This window comes from Cimex lectularius, unplaced genomic scaffold (assembly GCF_000648675.2).
Source record: "Cimex lectularius strain Harlan isolate CLEC.00 unplaced genomic scaffold, Clec_2.1 scaffold129, whole genome shotgun sequence".
Classification (NCBI taxonomy): domain Eukaryota; kingdom Metazoa; phylum Arthropoda; class Insecta; order Hemiptera; family Cimicidae; genus Cimex; species Cimex lectularius.
This window is the reverse complement of record NW_019392715.1, coordinates 1,171,463-1,192,892: the sequence shown is the minus strand read 5'-3', so window position 1 is coordinate 1,192,892 and position 21,430 is coordinate 1,171,463. Positions and strand designations below refer to the sequence as shown.

General features: G+C 35.0%; 1 protein-coding gene across 9 annotated transcripts in view; it reads left to right on the top strand.

The window, feature by feature from the left end:
• LOC106665671 (high affinity cAMP-specific 3',5'-cyclic phosphodiesterase 7A-like) overlaps positions 1 to 21,430 on the top strand; it is a 78,674-nt gene that overhangs the window by 12,954 nt on the left and 44,290 nt on the right. For 7 of the 9 annotated variants that reach the window (XR_001340327.2, XR_002910203.1, XM_014392275.2 and 4 more), the window contains exon 2: positions 7,402 to 8,064. The exons of the other annotated variants lie outside the window; for them this stretch is intronic. Coding sequence is in view for 5 of the 7 variants with exons in the window: in XM_014392275.2 (XP_014247761.1) it covers positions 7,948 to 8,064 (117 nt within the window). In the remaining 2 variants the exon portion in view is untranslated. The remainder of the gene's footprint in view (positions 1 to 7,401; positions 8,065 to 21,430) is intronic. 9 annotated transcript variants of the gene reach the window in all.

Sequence of the window (21,430 nt, the reverse complement as noted above, 5' to 3'; positions counted from 1 at the left end):
TCTGTATCGTGCCGTAACCTACGGACGTTTCTGTCGTGTGTGAAGATTCCACATCAGTCAGTGTACAGCATCCTTGTGTATCACTGTAAATGTAAATTGCAAGTTCGCTTTTCGTCGATAGCTTACAGTATTGTCCTAGTTTTTAGAGTAGACCTACTGCCTGTTTAGTCTTAGGTGGAACTCGGATTTGGGGATAGGAAAGTTATTATAGTGTATTGTGAGAGGAGATTCTCTTTGGAGTGTAAATGCGCCATGGAAGCGCTTGCTTTTATTGTCTTCGTTTTCCATTATCTACATAAATCCGCTATACACGTGATATATATCCCTGCAGATCTTCCGAAATAACTATAAGTTCGGTATTAGAGGACAGCTGTGTCATCGATGGATCAAAAGATGCAAGAAGGGTGGCAGGTTTAGTAAGAAAAGCTGCAGTATAAAGGATATAGCAGTATGCCCAGCAGTACTCGTGCTTTTTATCCAATTGAAACAAAATTCAGATCGCAAAAACGCTTAAACGTTAAATTTTTCGAATGCACATTCACTGTGTGGTATTTGAATTTTTTTCATAATGAGGTATAGTATTAGATAAATTAAATAGTGTGAAGTGTTTCAGGTTTTGTTTATGACTTAATAAATTAAGTTTATTAGTCCCAGGCGGTTCAGGGTGACTAAACTAGCCGGTTTTTAACAATACTAACAAAAATAAAAAAATATTCTACTATATAAATACGTCGTTTGCCTTTTCTCTCTTCCAGAATCGGATCGGTAGAATTGTTGTTTTAGATGACGGTTACAATTTTGTATTGGGACGATTTTGCATGTTCTCGTCGTATCTTTTCATTTCACAATGGCATACAAATTTTTCGTATTTTTTCTTCAAATCACCATCGTCTTAATTGGTACGGTCAATTAATCTTCATTGTCTATAACAAAGAACATCAGGGAGTGCCGTAACATAGGAAAAACATTGAACATAAGGTCGGGGACAAACACATAGCCCACCCAAATTTTTTCTTGTTAAAAAATTTTTAGCCGTAGAAAATATACTTTTTTTTTTAAATTTCATAGCTTATTTTGCTAAAGTTTGAACCTATTATGTCCATTAGGTGCGTACGCAGAATGTTAATTAATTTAATTTGTATTTTAATTAATTATATTTTAATCTAAGGTTTTGGTTGAGATTAAAATGTATAATTAATTAAAATAAGTATTACGGTCAATAATAACTACTAAATACATATACGGATTAATTTGTATTATTTGTAATGTGTTTTAATAAATAATTTGTTATTATCTGTGTTAACCTTTTTGTCCCACCCCAATCGAGTATTATTTATTGATTCTTAGAAATCATTTTTTATTAACACCTAACGGAGATAATATGTTCCAGTTTTAGCAAAATAAACTATGTATTTAAAAAATGTAATATCAACGGTCAACATTTTGTTAAGAGTAAAAAATTTGAGTGGGCTATCTTTTTTGTCCGGGGCCTTATTTGCAAGATGGCTGGGACGGAATTTAAAGTTCATTTCTTCCTATTGACTCCCCGAGAAAAGAATCTTCTTGAATATAATTTTTTATTCATATTTTGCCTCTTGTTATTATGATAATTTGGTGAATAGGGTATTCTCTTCAGGCGGTAACAAACATTTTTGTACCTCGGCATGACGCAAAACTGGAACGATATGTCTAATTATTACAATATGTACCGAACGATACAGTATAATTAAGACAATCTTAGATAGGATTGTTTCATAACTAATTAAAGCTACGTCTTATAAAATGCCTGTCTAATCGCTGCAAAAAACTGAAAAAAAATTTTTGCTTAATATTTATTTTTAAATAGAAAAAGCATTATGATATTTTTTGACAAATCAAAATTAATTCGATATTATAAATTACTTCATTCTAAAAGTAAAACTATTAACTCATTTCCTGCTCTTAAATTAATATAATTCTCAAGTTGTTTATTTCAGAGTGTTATAATTACTATACATATTTTTAGTTGCTATTTAAGAGAACCTATTTTTAATAGGAGAGCCTTTTTCGCTTTAATGCAACTCTAAGCGAGGTCACTATATCTATTTATCAACTTCGGTTAAAATAAGTCGTGAACGTTAGTCGATGGTTTTACGCGTTCGCAATGTCATAATAACATTGCTAGAGTAAAAAAAGTATTAAAGATTATGTATTTGTAAATTTAATAGGTTCGGGCAAAATCTAAAGTTTAGATGAAGAGATTTTGTTAAAATTAGCCTGTGACACGGCCTAGATAACGTTAGGGTTCAAAATATTTTCGTTGGAGTCTTTTATACAAGAAATAAATCACTCCGCTATCTATGTTTAGAAATATAAATTTTTGTGTAATGCCTCAGAGGTCACCGGATAAAAATATTTTTATTAGGTCGGGAACGCAACATCAAAACCCATCGGGCGGACAGGGAGAATTCTTTACAAACTGACAATTGGGGTGAAAAAGGAAAAAAATGTTTACTCAACTAAGTGATAGTGATCTTATTTATTCTAGCTCAGCTTTTCCTTAACAGTATATTATTATTTTTAGTTCAGCAAGGATAGATATTTAAGTGATTTACATCCAAAGAAGAAAAAATGGCTCTGAATTGTTAACGTTATACATATTTTTAATGCAGATTTAGTCACAAGTTGAAACATAAACTCAGATTAGTTTAGAAGCTGGCATATCTGGATAATTAATGTGAGAATTTATCCTTTCTCCCACAAGAAAAAAGCGCAATGATTTTACGGCATCGGCTATACTGTTAAGGGTAATCGATGTAAGTCGTTTTACAAAGATAGTTCCCACTCATAGTTAATTGTTTTCAACTATACGGACAGCAACATCCTCCCAAAACCTAAAGACAAGGGTTGACAATTTGGCAAAAAGCGGGGTTTACCAACTTAATTGTAACAAGTACTATATTCAACGCCCCAGATGGCAAAGACCAGTTTGTCTTATGGATATGTATAATAATAATATTTATTGCAATCTTATCATATAATAAAAGACTTTATCTTCTATTTTTTTCTTTCCAAAAGGTAGATTGGGGATGTGGCCAGGAAGACAGAAACATTTATTTTCTTGTCGAGCTTTCGGCAGAATATATCGCCTTCATCAGGACTCTGTATTAACAAATGAACATAAGTAAATTTGTTAATACAGAGTTCTGATGAAGGTGATATATTCTGCCGAAAGCTCGACAAGAAAATAAATGTTGTTTCTGTCTTCCTGGCCTCATCCCCAATCTACCTTTTGGAAAGAAAAAAATATATTTAAACTGAGAAGGCTGATCAATCACCAAAGAAAATACATTATCTTCTGTTTTTCTTCTCGTATTCAGCAAAATGCCAAAAGAATAGTTTGAATTTTCAATTAACAAACCGTTGAATACTAAACAAAATGATGCGTCTAGGCTTTTAAATTAGACATTACATTTGTACCCCTTTCAAATTTTTTTACAGAGGTTGCGTCAAAATAAAAGATTAATATCTTCTGATTTTTTGCGCAGTTTGCTAAGAGACGCGTTAGCAAGGAAGACAGTACTTCCTGCTGACTTGTTTCCGCTCTTTCAATTGAAGTTATTCTTCGCATTCATAGAAATATGATAACAGTATATCTGAAATTTATTTTTTATTGTGTGGGTAGGGTGGACGCATTGGATGGACGGTAACGAAAAGGCGGACGAGGCGGCTAAGCCCGAACGCCCAACCTCTGGACTTAGCCACCACCATCCGGCCCGCCGATGCACAGAAGCTCTCGCGGATCAAGAACCCTGTCGATGGGTGGTCCTCGGAGGATCTGTCTCATCCTCACCCGATTTAGGATAGGACATGCGAGGTTGACAAACGGACGCATACTTTTTGGGCCAAGTCCGCGTTCGTGTCTGGCATTCTGAGAAAGGTTGCTCGATGTCTTCGACCTGATTGAGGAGTACAATTCCTTGGCTCCATATGGAGAGAGAGCGAAGGAATGCCACCCGAAATATTCCTTGAAATACGTCCTATGTGGTTCTTTCGTTTTGTGATTAATCATTTACGTCAGTTCAGTTAGGACCGCCAATTTGTGGGAAGTTGTTAGGTTCATCAGCACATTGATTTGAAGTTGTGTTTTGCTTCCAAACTACCGTAGATAGGGAAGCCTTGTATTTATGCAAGAACAATTTTCTCCTACAAAATTAAAATTTCCACTCCTATTATGCGCTTCAGAACTTTCTAATTTATTATATTCTTCCATTGTCCTTCTTTAATAAGTACTCCTCCAAAATCAAAATTTGCACTCCCATTTTGTGTCTAAACCTTTTCGAACAAATTTCTGTCTGCGTCTGTCTGTCTGTGTGTGGTCAATTCCTTGTAACCGGCAGATCAATTTTTATGAAATTTTCAGAGGTTGTGCTGGTTGGTTTCTAGATGGTCCCGTATGAATTCATTCAAATATGATCAACGGTATTGCCTTCACATGCACAATCGTATAATTGCGTACTCGGCTATATATCTTAAAAATTTTCAGGTTTTCATGCAATTTTCAGAGACCATGCGGGTTGCTTTTTAGATGATCCCCTTTATATTTTATTCCAAACGGATCATATGCACATGCGGATGCATCAAATGTGAGTATAGAATGCACTGTATGTGACAAACTTTTTTGCTCACCTCATGATTACGGGAACGAACTAGTGCCAAACAACAATTTGACCCCTTCGAACCACCAAAAATACAAGTTTTGTCACCAGCGAAATATCCAGGCGAAACTACTAGGTGAACAAAAAGGGTAACACCTTAGTGTTAAACATATTGTCTGAAGTTGGATTCCTTTTTTCAATAGCATTCAGGATATGTTTGACTGTACTTCCCCCCATCCGGAAATAATTAAAATAATATTGAGCGGAAGCGTACAAATCTTTCTTCAAGTGAGACCACTATCCCAATTCTTTCGATTCGCAAAAATATCGATGAACCCCTCTGTTCTCCGTTTTGATGAGTTTTGTCTATTGCAGATAGCGTTCCGTTAAATCTGCGTAGGCGCACATCAGTTAATTTAAGCGTTACCGTTCTCGCTAACGTTATGCAAAATCTCCTTGTTGACTTAAAAAATGATGTTTAGTTCTGAATATTCATTTATCTAATAAATGAACTTTGTTTTTTAGCCCGAGAATAGCCGATGCCGTTATAGAAATTTCTAAATAATCCTTCCTGGTACGTTAGGGGAGGGGGAATCTACCGGCAATATACATTTATCAAAAAAGGGAAACTGGTAATAAAAATTTAAAAAACCAAACCGATTACATTTTCTAAAATTGGCCTCACCTATAGCAATTTTTCAATAAAGATTATAAATTTTTTCAGTTGAAATGTCTACATGAAACCCAGTGGAGTGCGATTAAGGGTAGGTTTTTTACTTGGCGGGGGTGAGGAACTCATTTCCTTCTTTCCATCTCTCTTCCCCGAAGGCATGTGCCAATCGCGTGGACTGCGGCAAGGCGAAAAGCCAATTCATCCATTTTTTTGCTATTTTACCGCCCCGTACCTTCGGACGCTCCGTCATGATCGATTGTTTAACAAAAAGTAATTACTGATAAATTATTACCTAGCCTGTAGAATCTGTTTTTTCTTTGGTGGTTGTTTTAAAATGTTCAGTGGGAATTGTCGTTACTGCAATGATTAAGTCGTAACAAAAAAGTAGTAAGGTAAAGGCTCAGGGTACGAAACCAGCGGCCCTGCATTTGAACCTTACATAGTTACCAATGGGCTTTTTTTCAAAAAGGCATTTTTGTCCACGAGGGTTGATATGATCTCTGCTGTTGCGAACCCTCTGTTTAAAAAAATAAATAAAATAAAAATAAATCGTGATAAGCAATCTAAATTATTAAAATCAATGGTCTTTCTTGTTCACTTTTCTAAACTGCATTTGCAAATTTGATAAATGTAATTTAAGTAATTAAGTTTCCAACTACATAGTTTAATGGTAAGGCTTTTTTACAAAATAATAAATAAAGTTTATAGCATGGTTTAAATCGCATAATAAAATTTGCATCAGAATATTAACATCGCTGTTTGAGGGGTGATATTCTTAGTTAACCTATGTTGTTCTTTGTACAGTATAATAGAAGAGTGCAACATATCGAAATTTGTGGCCATAGTGGTAGATTTTACAGCAGTCGTGGTATTTAAAAAGATACTTTTGATAACGCGTAATGACCAATAAGAGGTCACTCTTATCTGAGTTACTACCCTTATTTGATCAATCACGTTATGCAGTTTGACACCAAGGTTAGTTGTTAGTCTGTACTGGTGGTTAAGTATGGAGTCCAGAACTGCTTTTATATATTTACTTTTTAAGTTTCATTTACATTAACCTTTCATATTATACTAGTTGTCCACGTTTAAAGCAAGGGTATGTTTATAACAACCCCCAAATTATTGTAAACATTTTCTAACCTACAGTGTCTGTAATGGAAGTTCAATACGTTCTCAGAGTCGCAAGTCTGTTTTGGGATTTATCAGTGGACAATAACAGCGTTCCTTCGAAACTGATTTTAGGCAGGTGTAGTGTCCAATCTCTAATATATGCTACTGCAACAACATAAGCAAAACACTATTAGCCATGAGATCGTAGGTCGCTACTTGGATGCCCATGATTCAGCTCTGCTCAATTTTAAAAAAATAAAGTAATCTTTTTTTTAAGGCATGTACATTTGGTCTTTCATGCAAGTTGATGAGTGTGTCAGAGTTTTCCGTCATCTCGTTAAAAAATATTCAAACTAATTAAGGTTTTTAGTTGAGATAAAAAAAGTCAATGGCACGAGCGGGATTCGAAACCTCGATCTTCGGCTAGATACGCCGTTGCTCTACCACTTGAGCTATCGTGACCTCGATCCACTCGGACACCAACTTCCCATCTCAACCCCACCTTTTGAATTTTCCCTCCTTTTTGCCATTTTTCAAATGTCGTGTAATTAGATTGGATTCTCGGCAACAAATGGCAAAAAGGAGGGAAAATTCAAAAGGTGGGGTTGAGATGGGAAGTTGGTGTCCGAGTGGATCGAGGTCACGATAGCTCAAGTGGTAGAGCAGCGGCGTATCTAGCCGAAGATCGTGGGTTCGAATCCCGCTCGTGCCATTGACTTTTTTATCCCAACTAAGAACCTTAATTAATTGTAATATATTAATTGGTCAAGCGGACCACGAAATTAGTGAATTTAATATTCAAACTGTTGAACTGTTTCGCTGAGGTCTGCGAGTGACAAACATGTAGTTTTGCTCTTCTCTAAATTGTTTAATACATCTTTACATTAAAATGTCCGTATAGTTTTTATTTCTGAGTGTATTAAATTGGGCACTGCTTGATTTGGGAAGCCCAATGTTTTATATTGTTTTATTTTTCAGGTCCGCAGTGGATCGACGCCGCTCTAACGTACTAGCTACTCGCCTGGGAGATGAGACCGTCTAAACCCTTGTTTACATATTGATTTTTAAAAAAATTTAAGCGTAAAATTTTGAAGGGAAAAATTCAATTGCAATGGTGTCGATCGACACCGATCCTCTCGATCTCGTAGGGCTTTTCAATAAGGGGCGAATGAGATGGCGAGAATAAAATTTTAAAACGCGTTCCTTTTTTAATTGGAAACGACAGTTGGTGAGGAGGTGCACGCAGAAATTCGTCGGTAATTAATTAATCCTCGACCGACGAATTTCAATAAAAATGAGCTATCCCGGGGGGTGGCTATCGGTCCTGGGGTACGCGACGATTTAAAAGTGGCCGTACCGAGCAAAGATACCGTGTAGAGGGGATATTGATCGAACCTAGGGAAGGGGTTGTTATCAAGTGGCGCTGCGTTAGGCGCGGGTCAGAACCGTGTCGTTAGAGCGTGCATACTTAGTGCCAGTGCCAGTATAGTGCCTGTGCGCCCAGCAATAGCACTACGTTCAGGTATGCAATCCCATTGCGGACTTTGTGCGGCACTGGGAACTGTCTTCAGAAGACTTATGTGCATCGCTCCGTCGAGGAGGGGATCCCACGATAGTTATTACACAAATATCGAACGCCATGTAAGTACAAATCTGGGCAAAAACTCATAACACTGCTGGTGGTGGATTAGTGAATGTAACATTAACAATCAATTACAACATAGTTTTGTTGTACAAATGAAATAATACATGCATTTGAAAACAAAATAGATTCTAAGTCTCTCTCTCACTCGACTTTTTGTTTTTACACAAAGTGTCATGCTGAATATTTTGTGAAATGGCGAAAGTCAAACGTCTGGACCAATCAAATCAATTATAGTAATATCGGGCTGTGTATGACTATGTACCTGTTATGCACAGCACAACGTATTAATAACAAAAATATCGAGATAAATTCATCTGAATCTGTTATTGACCGACTCATTGCGGATGTGAGGCTTTAATTTCATTTATTTTCCTTAGTTTAGACAGTCATTATAAAAAGTTAACCGGTGGTAAGTCGTGACAAATAGTGAGGTAAAGATGACCGCATTATAATGACTGAAATTCAAAATTGTCTCGATCGGAGTAGATATCGTTTACACTTCATCCCTTGCCATTCACAACATGTGTGTACAAAGAATATTGCTCTAAAATAAACTAGAATGTGTACATAACTTTTGTAGTGTTGTTTATGGTTTAAACGTTTCTTATACCTTTATGACAATTTTATGAGCCTTAAGTTCGATACCTTAAAAGGTAAGGCGAAGGATTTGTTATCAGATTCAAATCGAAATTTAAATTTCCGCCTGACCTATGTCTAAATTAATTTCTTATTGTTTGTTTTCTGAAATTTTATAGAGGTTGATCCTAATTAGTAATTACCTTAATACCTGCCTTCTTGCTGTTTGTTTTGAACGTTAGCAGAGAAATTATGCATGGAAAATCGACATCGATTCGGTAGTATGGGCAATGGATGCGTGCGCGTGTGGAAGTTTAAGGGTATTAGGTTTGGATTAAATATTAAGTATCACCTTATGGTGATGAATATGTACAAAAAGGACGAAAATATCTTGCCAGACCCACACAGAAATTATGTCGCGATGTGATTCACCTTCCGTTTCACTTATTTAGTGGAAATGTAATGCAAAATTAAAACTATTTATAACCTAGAAAACCACCTTTTGAATGAGTGTAAGACGACTTTGAATTTAATCGATATAAAATCCTGGTTGGTGTGTTTGTTTTTGTAGATATAATAAACAAAGCTGTTAAATGTAAAGTCCTTTAGAAATATATATTTAGGCATTTTAAGTTATTGTTTTCCGGTTGCTTGCCTGTATCGCATATGCATAAAACGATTTCCCTAATCTCCCTTTAACATGTAAATCCTCGAACTCGCCGACCACCACCGGCTTAATCTAACAAATTTTCAAATAGATTCTAGCTAATAATAACCTTATACATATAAAATTTAGTTCGTATGTTGTTTTTATAAAACAAAAAAGTGCTGAAAACTCCGAAATCGATCGACCCCCTTCTGCCAGGTACTAGGAGTGTGATTCATCTATTTAATCTTGATTTGTCAAAGGCAGTCAAACGTTAATTGTTTGCCTACTTCAAGCAGGTCAAGTTCATATTGTCATAGATAAGTACCTTAGACATTTTTTTGTGTTAAATATAGTACATTGTTTTACTTCTGCTTATCACTCTTGAACCGAGTCACAAATGGGACGTTAGCTAATATTCACTTTATTAATATATAAAACTCAACTTTAATGAATTTTGAGTAAGTACTTATCTACAATTCACGATTGTTTTCGTCATTTTAAAAAGATAAGAAAAATTATCCTAAATTTGTTTTCAATCTTTCATAAATCTGAACTGTTTTTATCTTAATGTTAATAATATTAATTAAACCGAGAATAACAAAAGAGTTCTACACTATTAGCGTATTTAAATACGCATTTAAATAGCGTGTTATATAAATAATAATTTGAAGTAGGTCACACTGCCCAGTGGCAGTTCTATGGAAGTTTATAATTTTTGGCATCGTACAACACTAACTTGTCATCCGTAAATCGAATGTTTACATTTTATATTTTTATTTTTCGACTATTTATTTATTAATTATTTCTTTTTTTATTGTAAGATTAGAACCATGCATTATTGTTAAATATAAGTCATATAATAGTCGTATATCGTAAATGTATGTGTGTGTGTATATATATATATATATATATTNATATATATATATATAAACAAAGGAAATAATAAATAAATGTATGTGAAGAAAAAATATGAAAGAAAATGGAAGAAATGAATGGGCAGAGTCCCTAGGGTAGTTGGCAGAGTAGATTGCCAACTGTAATTTAATTTCGTCTTGTCTAATTAATCTAGTACCAATTATAGACAAAAACAAAAAAGCATAAACAATTTGTTGCAATGTCAAATTTGTTGTATTAACCTTTCTATTCGGTCAAGAGTACCGTTTTATCCTTTGGCTTTGGAATAATTCCTCAAAAGCCGACTCGCTCTATTAAACCAACATAAACGATTCAAGAAAATTTCGTATCCTGCCATTTATTTCGTTTCGTGTGTGAATGTGTGTTGCGTTTGCTTTCGACTGGATTTTAAAAAGTGGCTCAATAAATTGATTCGCCGGGTGGAAATTGACGAATTCGGGATTGCGGCCTGAGGAAATAAGGAAGCGACACCTACAAATAGCAGACCTAGAACTAATTGCAACTGAGTGCCTACTAGACAATGGGATGGGTGAATTATCCAATTTCCTCTCTGGCAAGGACCTATCTCCGATGTAACATCGCCTTACAATCCTGGACCTCTCCCCGCGCATTTTTAAATTAATTTGTTTGTTTGTCACTTTAGGAACAAAAAATCGATCGCTTTTAGATTGAAAATATAACATAGTTTAGAAAAGTGGCATAACCCGGCGATGTTGTTAGAGTTGGTTTTCGAAATATTAATTTTCCCTCTGGATTTTCTATATCTGACCCATTGTTGTTCTTCAAAGCAAACATATTGGAAGAATAAAACTTGAAATCAAAATCATTTAATTTAAAAAATTGCAGTCGCTTTTACGCATTAAAAATTTTTGGTTTGGTTCCTTTCGACGAATTTTATGGAACTCGTGTAAATTACATCCAAATATTTTTATGGAAGAATAAAACTCGAAATCAGTAGAATTATTTTTTAAAAATGCAGGCGTTTTTATATATTAAAAAAATTGTTGTTTTTTTGTGTAAATTAATTCCAAATATTTTTTAGAAAAAAAAATGCTTAAGTCAATAGGATTTAATCAAAAAAAGTTTGCAGTCGTTTTTATACATTAAAAAATTAGTTTTGTTTTATTGGACGATATTTTGTCTGAATAAAATTTGAAATCAATAGGATTTATTTAAAAAAATATAATTTGCAGTCGTGTTTACACATTACAAAATTTGTCTTGTTTTCCTAAATGAAGTAATATTAAAATTTGTAAATACTCAAATATTATAAATAGGAAGTTCTGTGATATGTTATGTCTAAATATATATTGCAGTGATCATGATAGTGTAATTTCTAAATTACCAATAATTGTTTTTCCTTACTTTTCTTTCCCATAATCACGTGCTGCAATTATTTTTTTCATTTCTTCTTGTTGGGAAAATTTCATTCTTTCTGTCGCAAAATTAAAATCGAATCAACTTATATGAAATTATGTCTGGATTGTTGAAGATCTAAAACGGACGTTTGGTTTGACCAAGGACAGGCCGTGTATGATCAGTAAATATCTCACTGCTGCCAAGTGAATTAAAATAGTGCAAATTTTAGACCTAGAGGTATTACTAAGTTTATTTCTATGTTGATGTTTCCACTGTACAAACATTGGCACTGCGTTGTTACAATTAGTCTGTTTTCTGAATTAATGAGCCCGATTTTAGCTCGTTCGAGTAGCCCATGTATTTAAATTAGTTTCGAAACTAGAAAGTATAACTGGCATTTTGAAATTGACAATCTCTTGGTGTATGATATACGTGTGTGATTGTATATTTAAACTGGCGTTGTTAATTCATTCGTCCGTCTTGTTTCTGCGACATGGATACTAGAAAAACAGTTTTACGCAGTATCATGAATGATGCCCGTGTAATTGTTTGTTTTCGACAGGATAAAACCATATCAACGAGGAAACCAGAATTGCCTTAATGATCATTCACCCATTATTCTCTCTTAATTCCTTGTTGGCCCAATTTAAACATGCGCATGGGTGCCGGATCTGTCGACTTAAGTGAACAAAAAAATTAATAGGTAATAAAATTGTAATGAACAAAATCTGAACGATGTAAAAATAGTTCTGTACCTTTGACAAAAGACATTTGAAATAAAACGCAATTATTGAGTACTCATTAATTGTTTTTTTTTCTTATTGAATGGTCATATTATTTGACTGTAGTAGAAATTGAGAGAGATCGGCATTGATAATTAAAAATTGGTGCACATGGGTTAAGAAATCCCTTAATTCTTTACACCCACTTATGCCCCTTCGCGGACTACACCCCTCACATCTATTTCATATTCTGTCCTTACCTTGCAGCAAAACCAACGCAAGACCGGCTAGACCTCATTACCGACTGGTGCATTCGTTGGCGCAGGCAGGTGCCGTTTAAACTTAGATTAAGTATCTGCCCACCAGTGCACGTGTACATACGATAATCCCCCAATCCAACCACATCCGCTACTTTGAGTTATAAACAGTATACACTCTAATTAGACCGATTTTAACGTAGGAAGACGGGCTATGGGGTCCAGCCAAGCCTTTCAAAGAATCCAATCTTTTCAATCAACAGTCCTACGTCGCATCTTCACAAAGACCTAGACATCTCATTCGCGACTGGCATGATCCATACACGATTCCACAACTTCCACTCCAAGCTCTCCTTCCACACCAACGCACTAGCTCTAGGCCTCTCTTCACTGTTCCACCCTAACAATCCACACCGTCTAAAAAGTCAGTGACCTCCTAACACAACCCCAAACCACAACCGACGACTCTACGACCAACCCTAAACACTAGTTCTTCCAGCAATGGCCGGCTCCCCCCCCATCACCGTTGTCTGACAGGTTTCTGCCAAATCTTATTGATCATTACAAACAAAATGTGAAATGTGTAAATTTTTGTACAGAAAGCAATAATAATAGTTATAATGAAGATTGATCTCAATCTAAGTGTTGACACTAAAAGTTATGAATTTGTATTTTCTAGTACAAATTTAACTTGAGCTAAACCGACTAAACTAATGTTGTTAGTCTGTAAATTGTTAAAGAACGACTTGAACAAAGATTTCTATTCTTGCTCATTGCTTACGTCCTCGATTGAAGATTTCTAAATTCCGAAGTCTTGTTAGCGTAAAAACAAAACGGATATTTTAAATTAGAAATTGTGTTTTTTTTAAACAATTAAGCTAACCCCGAAATAACAAACTATTTAGAAAAGAAAATCGTTGATATACAAGTTGTTCTCGCTGAATTATTCCTTTCTACACATAGAGCTATAATTAAATTTAATTTAGATTTATGGTTGCCTCTATCAATCAGATCGAGTGGAGCTGAATATATCAACAGTTCTATTCTTCCTGACCATTGTGGTGTTAACCTGATGATGAGCATTTAATGCTCGAAACGTAGATCGTTGCTAAAAACAGTTCGTGAGTCCATCCTTTATTGAGAATGTATCGACATATTCACCCCACAACAATCATTTCTACGTAAGAAATTATTTATAACATTTAGAAATATGAAATTATTTGTGTATTTCTGAAATAAACAGTCAGCATTCGAAAAGTGACAACATTCATTTCGTGTAAACGAATAATTTTTTAAATATTTTGTATTTAAGTTTTCTGTGTTCTGAAGTTGGTGAGATTTTGATTTTTTGTTTTCTTTAAAAATTTATTAGAAAAGACATGTTTTTTTTACATCGTTTTAGAAATATCAACTGGTTGATTAACAGGGTAAGTTTCATCATGCATTTTTCTAGTACTTTATATTTTGCGTATATTAATTTGTCCTGTCTTAGTGTTTTGAAAAACATGTTTACGTTATTAAAGCACTTTTTTAATTATATTTAATGTTCCTTTTTGTTACTAAATTGTAGTTGTATCTCTATTTTTTTCCTTAAGTTGATCATTCAATTGGTGGTCAGACTAATTAAAAACACGTGGAAACATTAACACCATTAAGTTTTTAACAAATTAAATTAATATACGCAAAATATAAAGTGCTGGGAAAATGCATGATAAATTTTTTTTAAATTCATTATGTCGCAATGTGCGTTTAGCTCAATCAGTAACATTAGTATCAAAGAACACAGGACAAAAATTTTTATCAAAAATATCTTTTATTCCTATCTGCAAACTTGAACGTATAGGATTATTGTTAGGAAGTGATTGGGAGAAAGGTTTGGGGATGTTTTAATACGATGTGATTGAAGGTTTTGGCGAAATTTTTGTGTGATTCTAGAACTCGCAATTTATGTAATAAATGGGATGTTCAAGTCATTGTGTTTGCTTGCTGTTTTAGACATAAAACAATAGATCTTGGTATGCGTGATTGAAAGGTTTGGATTCGATTGAGGTTGGAAGGATGGGTTGAACCCCGTAGTCAAATGGCTTACGTCCCTATAGGTTTCAACATGGTGTTATAGATGGTCTTTTGTAGACGTTTAATTAGTCAATAGCGTCGGTTCAGTTGCTTTTACGCCTTATGAAAGATCCAAGTGAGAAGAACAATTTGAATATTCATACCAAAGACGAAACAAGGTTTTAAATTATTTCAGACTATTGTACTTTGAGATACGTGAAAAACATGAGAAACAGCTTTCAACATAACAAATGTCTCACTGATTTTATTCATTTTATTTAAGAAACCAACTAGAAACAATTAGTAGCCCTTGTACAATTTTACCATTGAAATAGGATAATATATTTAAAGATATTTATGCACAGGAAATTGAAGACGCAATCGATACCAACAAAGTACCACACAAATAATAAATAATTCAAACTGATTATTAACAATGCTTGTGCCTTGGAAAATCTTAAAAGAGGGTACACTGACAAAAAAAATCCTCACGAGAACGGATAGCCGAAAGGCTATTAAAGCATTCACATGTAATAAAATCAAATCAAAACTAGCCTGCGAATCCATTCAAAATCTGCACAACTTGGGAGAAAACAATAACCAGGTGATATCTTGGGTAACTCAAAGGAATTTTGGGTAACGGATAAGCAGGCACACTGGCCAGAGGAGGATCTGCAAGGTCATATATAGGCCCTGAACCTACTCTTGGGATAAAAAAAAAAAAACAAACAAACACAGCGTAGAGAAGGATGATAGGACAGTCAATGACGTAGTACTTCTTAGAGAAGGATCGAGTCGATTGCAATGAACTAAGCAACTTGGAAAGTACAATAAGCCAGAAGGCTGCAGGGCTTGGGAAACAAAAACCTCCGCTTCCTAGTATCCATCATCATTATCATCACCATTGAATAGCGTTATCACTTAAAAACTTTATTAAACAATATTAAATTGAACCCCATACAATAAATGCACTTTTAGACGCTGCATTTTTTTCCTTCGAATATAGACTAAGTCTATCGATTGGCCAGAAGTCTCCTATTAATTTCTTGTAAATAACGTAATTATGTTTTACTGAATAAATAAAGACTATTGTTATTATTATTATTCAATTTTCGTAATATATGTGTGGTGATTAGTGACCGTTCGTAATATAATTGAAGTTTTCGTCTGTAAATGTCCATATTGCTAAACATACGATCCTTGTTTAGTAATTTATTTTATGACATACCCTCTTAATATTTAAAGGATATTATCATCTTCAAGAGAAAGAGGATTGCTAGAAGTCAGATAAAATTGCTATCTCCCATTTAGATATCACATTCTCACAGGACATATATTACTTTAGACGTTATTCATCAAAAACTCTTATCATGATTTCCTTGTTAAATTTAAAAAAATCTAGAATTTTGTAATAATAATATGTATATATTGAAAATTCTTATAATTTGTGTTTAACTCGAAGGGATTTCACTTCCCGTAAGACGTTAATCGATTGTGCTCTGTTGAAACGTAGCATTTGACGGATGAAACGGATGGCTTAAGTTAGTGTTAGACGCGTTCTATTATCGCATGGTTTGGCGGAAACTTGTGTGGCGTGAGCGTGACCGATGATGCTGTTTGCGGGTTGGCCTGAGCCGTTGCAAGTTTATTTAGGTCAGAAGCCGATTAACTTTAACCTGAAGAGGTGTGCGCGTGGCTGGGGCTTGGGTTTGAGGTATAGATTAAGTGCGAAGGTAGTGGGAGTACATAATCCGTTTACAAGTGTAGAGAGTGACTAAAGGAGGGTGTCGTGGGAGGGGTTCACAAACTCCAGGAACTTATAATAGGATCGATCCATAATAAAGTTTAAAGTGCCAATAAAAGTTCGCCTTTCTAGGCTAGTACGAATTTCTTCTTCGACTTATATTACAATTTTCATATACAAACTGGACAAATCCATATAAAACGAAAAGCCCTATTCGAGAAAGGAAATAAAAAGACCGTCGAAATAATTAGTAATCAAGCGTTGGGGAACTTACAACAGGCTAAGATGGAAATGTTTACAAAACTAGAAATAAGCCTGTCGGGTCATAACAACCTGAAAAAGTGCCGGAGGAGACTGAATATATGTACTTTCTTCTAGAGAACTTTGTAAACGAAATGAAGTATTTTAATCATTTTCAACAAACAAGTTCAAATCAAGTTTCAGGAAAGGCCGTAATATCGTACACAGGGAATCGTAAGATGGAATAGAGGGTTTAAGGGTAAAAGGACCGAGCTATACCTTAGCAAAGTCTCTTGGACTAACTCAATCAAATTCTTTGCACGGGATAAAAATAGTAAAGGAAAATACGAAAGGTGCACAGACTTACATGCTATCAGAAAGCCAGTCTCATAATAGGCTGGAAATGTTTCCAAATTAGAAATAAGCCTGTCGGGTCATAAAAAACCCGAAAATGTCGTCGGAGATTGAATACTAATAAAGGCTCTAACTGTGCTTTCAACTCCAAACTTGTCTGTTAGTGCCTAAATGGCCTAATGGCTCTTGGAAAACACAATAAGATTACCTTAAAGTGGATGCCCGGGCATGAAGGTAATAGAACGAAATAAACAAGCTGATCAGCTAGTCAAAGAACGGGCTGCTCTCTCATCCTTGGGACTGGTGTGGACGGAAAGTGCGCTTAATCGAATTGGAAAATGGCATGAGGAAGAAAAACTCAAAAACTGGACAAAAACACCAAGTATGAGTACCAACAAGTACTCTTTGTGAATGTCAAGCGCCCGATTAATCTACAGCCATTTCGGTCAGGCAATTTTCATACTAAAAAAGGTGAGCAAAGAGGCACCAATGAAAGTGCGTAGTCTTTTAGTGAAGAGTGCATTTTCCAAGATATGGGTATAATTTATAGGGGTTCCACAATATATCTGATAGTTCACATTGGAGGAAAGGATTTCTAGAATCCTTAATCTACCCCCAAACCTCAAAAAAGAAAAAACATACAAACCATTACACTAATTTTTAACCACGAACAATTATCTAATTATAACAATTTGTTTATTTCTTTTTACTATAATTTTGTTCTCATTTATTTTTAGTTTACGAAATTAGTAGACGTGGCAAACTGTTTGGTCGTTATTTATTATCAATGGGTCCGCTTATTCTCGCTGTTTGTTTGTAATCGATATTTGTCAACTTCGGCGGCCAACGTCTCGTTGTTTGTTCTGGGTCAACATAGAAAGAAGTACATGACAAAGATCACCCAGAGCAAATAGCGATAACGGCCTAGTTCAATCATCAAACACCATACAACAGATCAACAATAGAATTGATAAAAATGGGGTGAGTATGTTGTTCAACTACTTTAAAATATAATTCTCACGCCGGATTCCGATTTCAAGCATTAAACGCTCATCATCAGTGAAACAGTTTCAAATACACATGAATTGTAAGAGTAAACCCGCCACTCCTCCGCTAACGCGACGTTCCATTGAGAAGCTGGTTTTTGATGCCGCTCAACTGTGAACGTGTGAAAAATGTGAATTATAACACGTGTTTGTATCACCTTCAAACTTTGAGTGAGAACTATCTGTTACAGTAGAGATCAACAATGTGTTTACTAACTTGCCAATTAGGCTAATATGCTTGTATAAACGTTATTGTAAAGGTCAAACGAACAAGCTTTCGAAATGTTCGTGATAAAGTTATATTTAATTGTTTCAAAATATGTACTATCTGAGACAATGTGTGATTAAAGACGCTATTCTTATTCCTGCAAATTGTCCGGCATCACTTTTACCCTCTCAAGTTTGGACTGCATGCTGCTACTCCGAACATTAAATTGAAGCTCGTTCCAAGTAGTCACCAACGATCCTAACTGTTTGGTGGCTCGCATTGTCATGCATCAAAATAAACTTCTTATGTTAAAACATCTTCAATGTACCACGCAGCCATTAGGGAACCCTTGATGAAGATCAAGTGTGTGCGACCTAGAAACGTCTGCCCAAACCATATCACGACCACCTCCATAGCTTCTGCGTAGTGAAAATGTTGCGGGGATATATCGCTCTCCTGTTCTTCTCTAAACCCTCTCTCGCCGCCAAAAGGCCTCAAACACAACCTTGACTCATCCGAAAACAAGATATTAGTTCAATCTTGCTCAGACCAATTGATGTGATTTATTGCGAAACTTAACAGAGCTGTTCTGTGCCTTGTTATAGTTCTGAACCAGTGGTAGCCCTTCTCGCACGTAATCCAGCTTCTGAAAGTCTTCGCTTTACAGTGCCTAAACTGACATTAATATTTCTAACCAGTTGTAGTCGGCAGAGGTGGAATGTCAACAATAAAAGTCGACCACCTTTCTGAGATGTGACACGATGGCGACCTGATCCATGCCTTCTTGAATCATCTACAGTATCTTGGTAGCAATGGAAGATCCTTTGTTCTGGGAATATTGCACCCTGGCCACATACGATTGTCTTCAAACAATGCTATGATTCTAGCCGAATACATATCACATAAAACCATTACTCAAACAAATTGGAAACTTAAAAAAATCAAACCACCGGACATTAGAAAGAAGCTTTACACCAAACCAACAAATAAGAGACTGTTGAAAAATTTATTTACAAAATCCAATTGCGTTTTATTTACTTCTAATCCTTTAAAACGGGCCTTTAAGGGATAATTAAAAATATTAAGGGTGGCCACTTTTTGTCTCTCATTGCATATGAGAAATGTTGATATGGAAGTGTCGTTATCTCGTTCTCTGTAAACTCAACGCTGATATTCATTAAAACCACAAGTATCACTATTGTAACTAGATTTTCATATTCAAATTTGACATAGGAACTGTTGTTTTTTCATTCAAATTGGCCTGGTCTTTAAAATGAAATGCTATTATTGGTTCTTCAGACCATTTAAACATCTGCAAATATGCCCAGTACCCAATCGTAACTTAATAAAACTTGATATAACTATATATTGTAGTTGATATAACTTTGATTATTATTGAAAATTTGATCGTTATATGTTATAATAATTGAATTAGCTGAAGCGAAAAGGAATGGAAATAAACTTGGGCCAACTTGCAAGAAGTCCGAGTTCTTTGGGGTCAAAAGAAGTTGTTCGACGGGTGAAGATTTACACCTTTCAGTAAAAAGCCATGAGAGCACTACGTCTTATAGGTTGAGGGGATCTTAAGGATCACTGGCTTTTACAATATTCTAAATTTGGTTGTATGTTTACTTTAGTTTATCTTATTTTAGTTTTATTTCTACATTAAAAAATAGAGATAAAAATATGCACAGAATTGCCCTTCCGTTTTCTTTGTTATGATCTCAGATAACATGTGCGATATAAATTACATTATATGTATAATATAATAAAACTATATAACTTAGAGAAGTTTTGTAATAAGAGTTGATGGTGACAGAAATAAAGTTGCCTGGTCGATATGGTGAATGAAATAGGATTAAAAATAAAAGCTTTCCTATTAAAAATCCAACAGACCTTTAATGAAAAGGATTTGCACCAAAAACAACATGTACAAGGAAACGAAATAATTAATTTGACAAACATTAACTTAACCAAGTATAAACGGAATTGAAAGCCATATCCCACGCGCCAGGGATTGTCGATAGAAAACAAGAAAATACATTCATAACATGCACATACTCCCTAATTGCGATACAGGAAGTCAGGAGAAGAACATCCGTAGACCCATTGATCAGAAAAATATATGAACAACTGAAAGGAATCAATTTGTTATAACCGGGAACGAATGAACAGATAAAGCAGCGAAATTAGCCCCGACGAGACCACACGACCGAGTGGGTGGCCACTCTGTAGCTTCGGCGGAGTTACAAAGAACGATTGCTAATGCTATAAAATGAATGGAGAATGCGTTGGAACGAAAGTAACACATCTAAATTATGTAAATGAATATAAGACCCTGTCCGACGTAGTCTAGAAGTGACAAACTTTTTTTTCCTACCGGGGTGGGCATAGGTCAGACAGAGATATCTTCTAATTGGCATGAGACCACGTAGATGCCAGTTGTGTGTAGAGTTATTCACTGTAAAGAACATAATAACAGATTGCAAAGAACTTAGTCTGCAAACAACGAACTACGAAATCCTGAATCACCTATGCGCGACCTTGAGGCACAGCAGCAGGCACAGTTCGCTGAATCAATATCTCAGGTTCATAAATATCTTTAATTGTGGGGCCTGTATGTAGATCTTTGTACCTTCTTGTATATGATACCTCTTATTTATGGGAACAATTGCATTTATTTGCGTAAATCCTCAATCACCTCGAGGAATATCGTCTACTCTGGAGTAGTGTGAAAGTAGTCTGGAGTGTGAATGTAATTTATTAGCTTGAATGGAGTGGTATCCCCAATTTCCCTAAAGAATATTGAGTGCTCTTGGGTAGTGTGAATCTAACCAGACCAACACGTTTTATCTAGTTTCTTTTTATTTGTGAAATTTTATCCACAATTGGAGAGGCGGTTACCGTTATATCATGAAACATCATAACAGTTGGCTGGAGAAATAATAAAAGAAATTAGTAAGTTTAAAATGCGAGAAAGACAAGAAAACAAGTGCAAAGCTAAGAAAGAGAGGTTATATATATATATAAGTTTGCCGGTATATATACAGGGTGAATTGCTACTCGTGCTACAAACTTCTCCAGTAGATTCTTCACCCTAAAATGAACAAAAAAGTTCATATTGTCCATGGTCCGATTCTCAACCATTTCAGAGTAATTTCGCTTTTTATCGATTTTGAAAGATATCACGTCCTGGCGTCGGAAAATCGTGATATCTTTTAATCTAAACATTTCTCT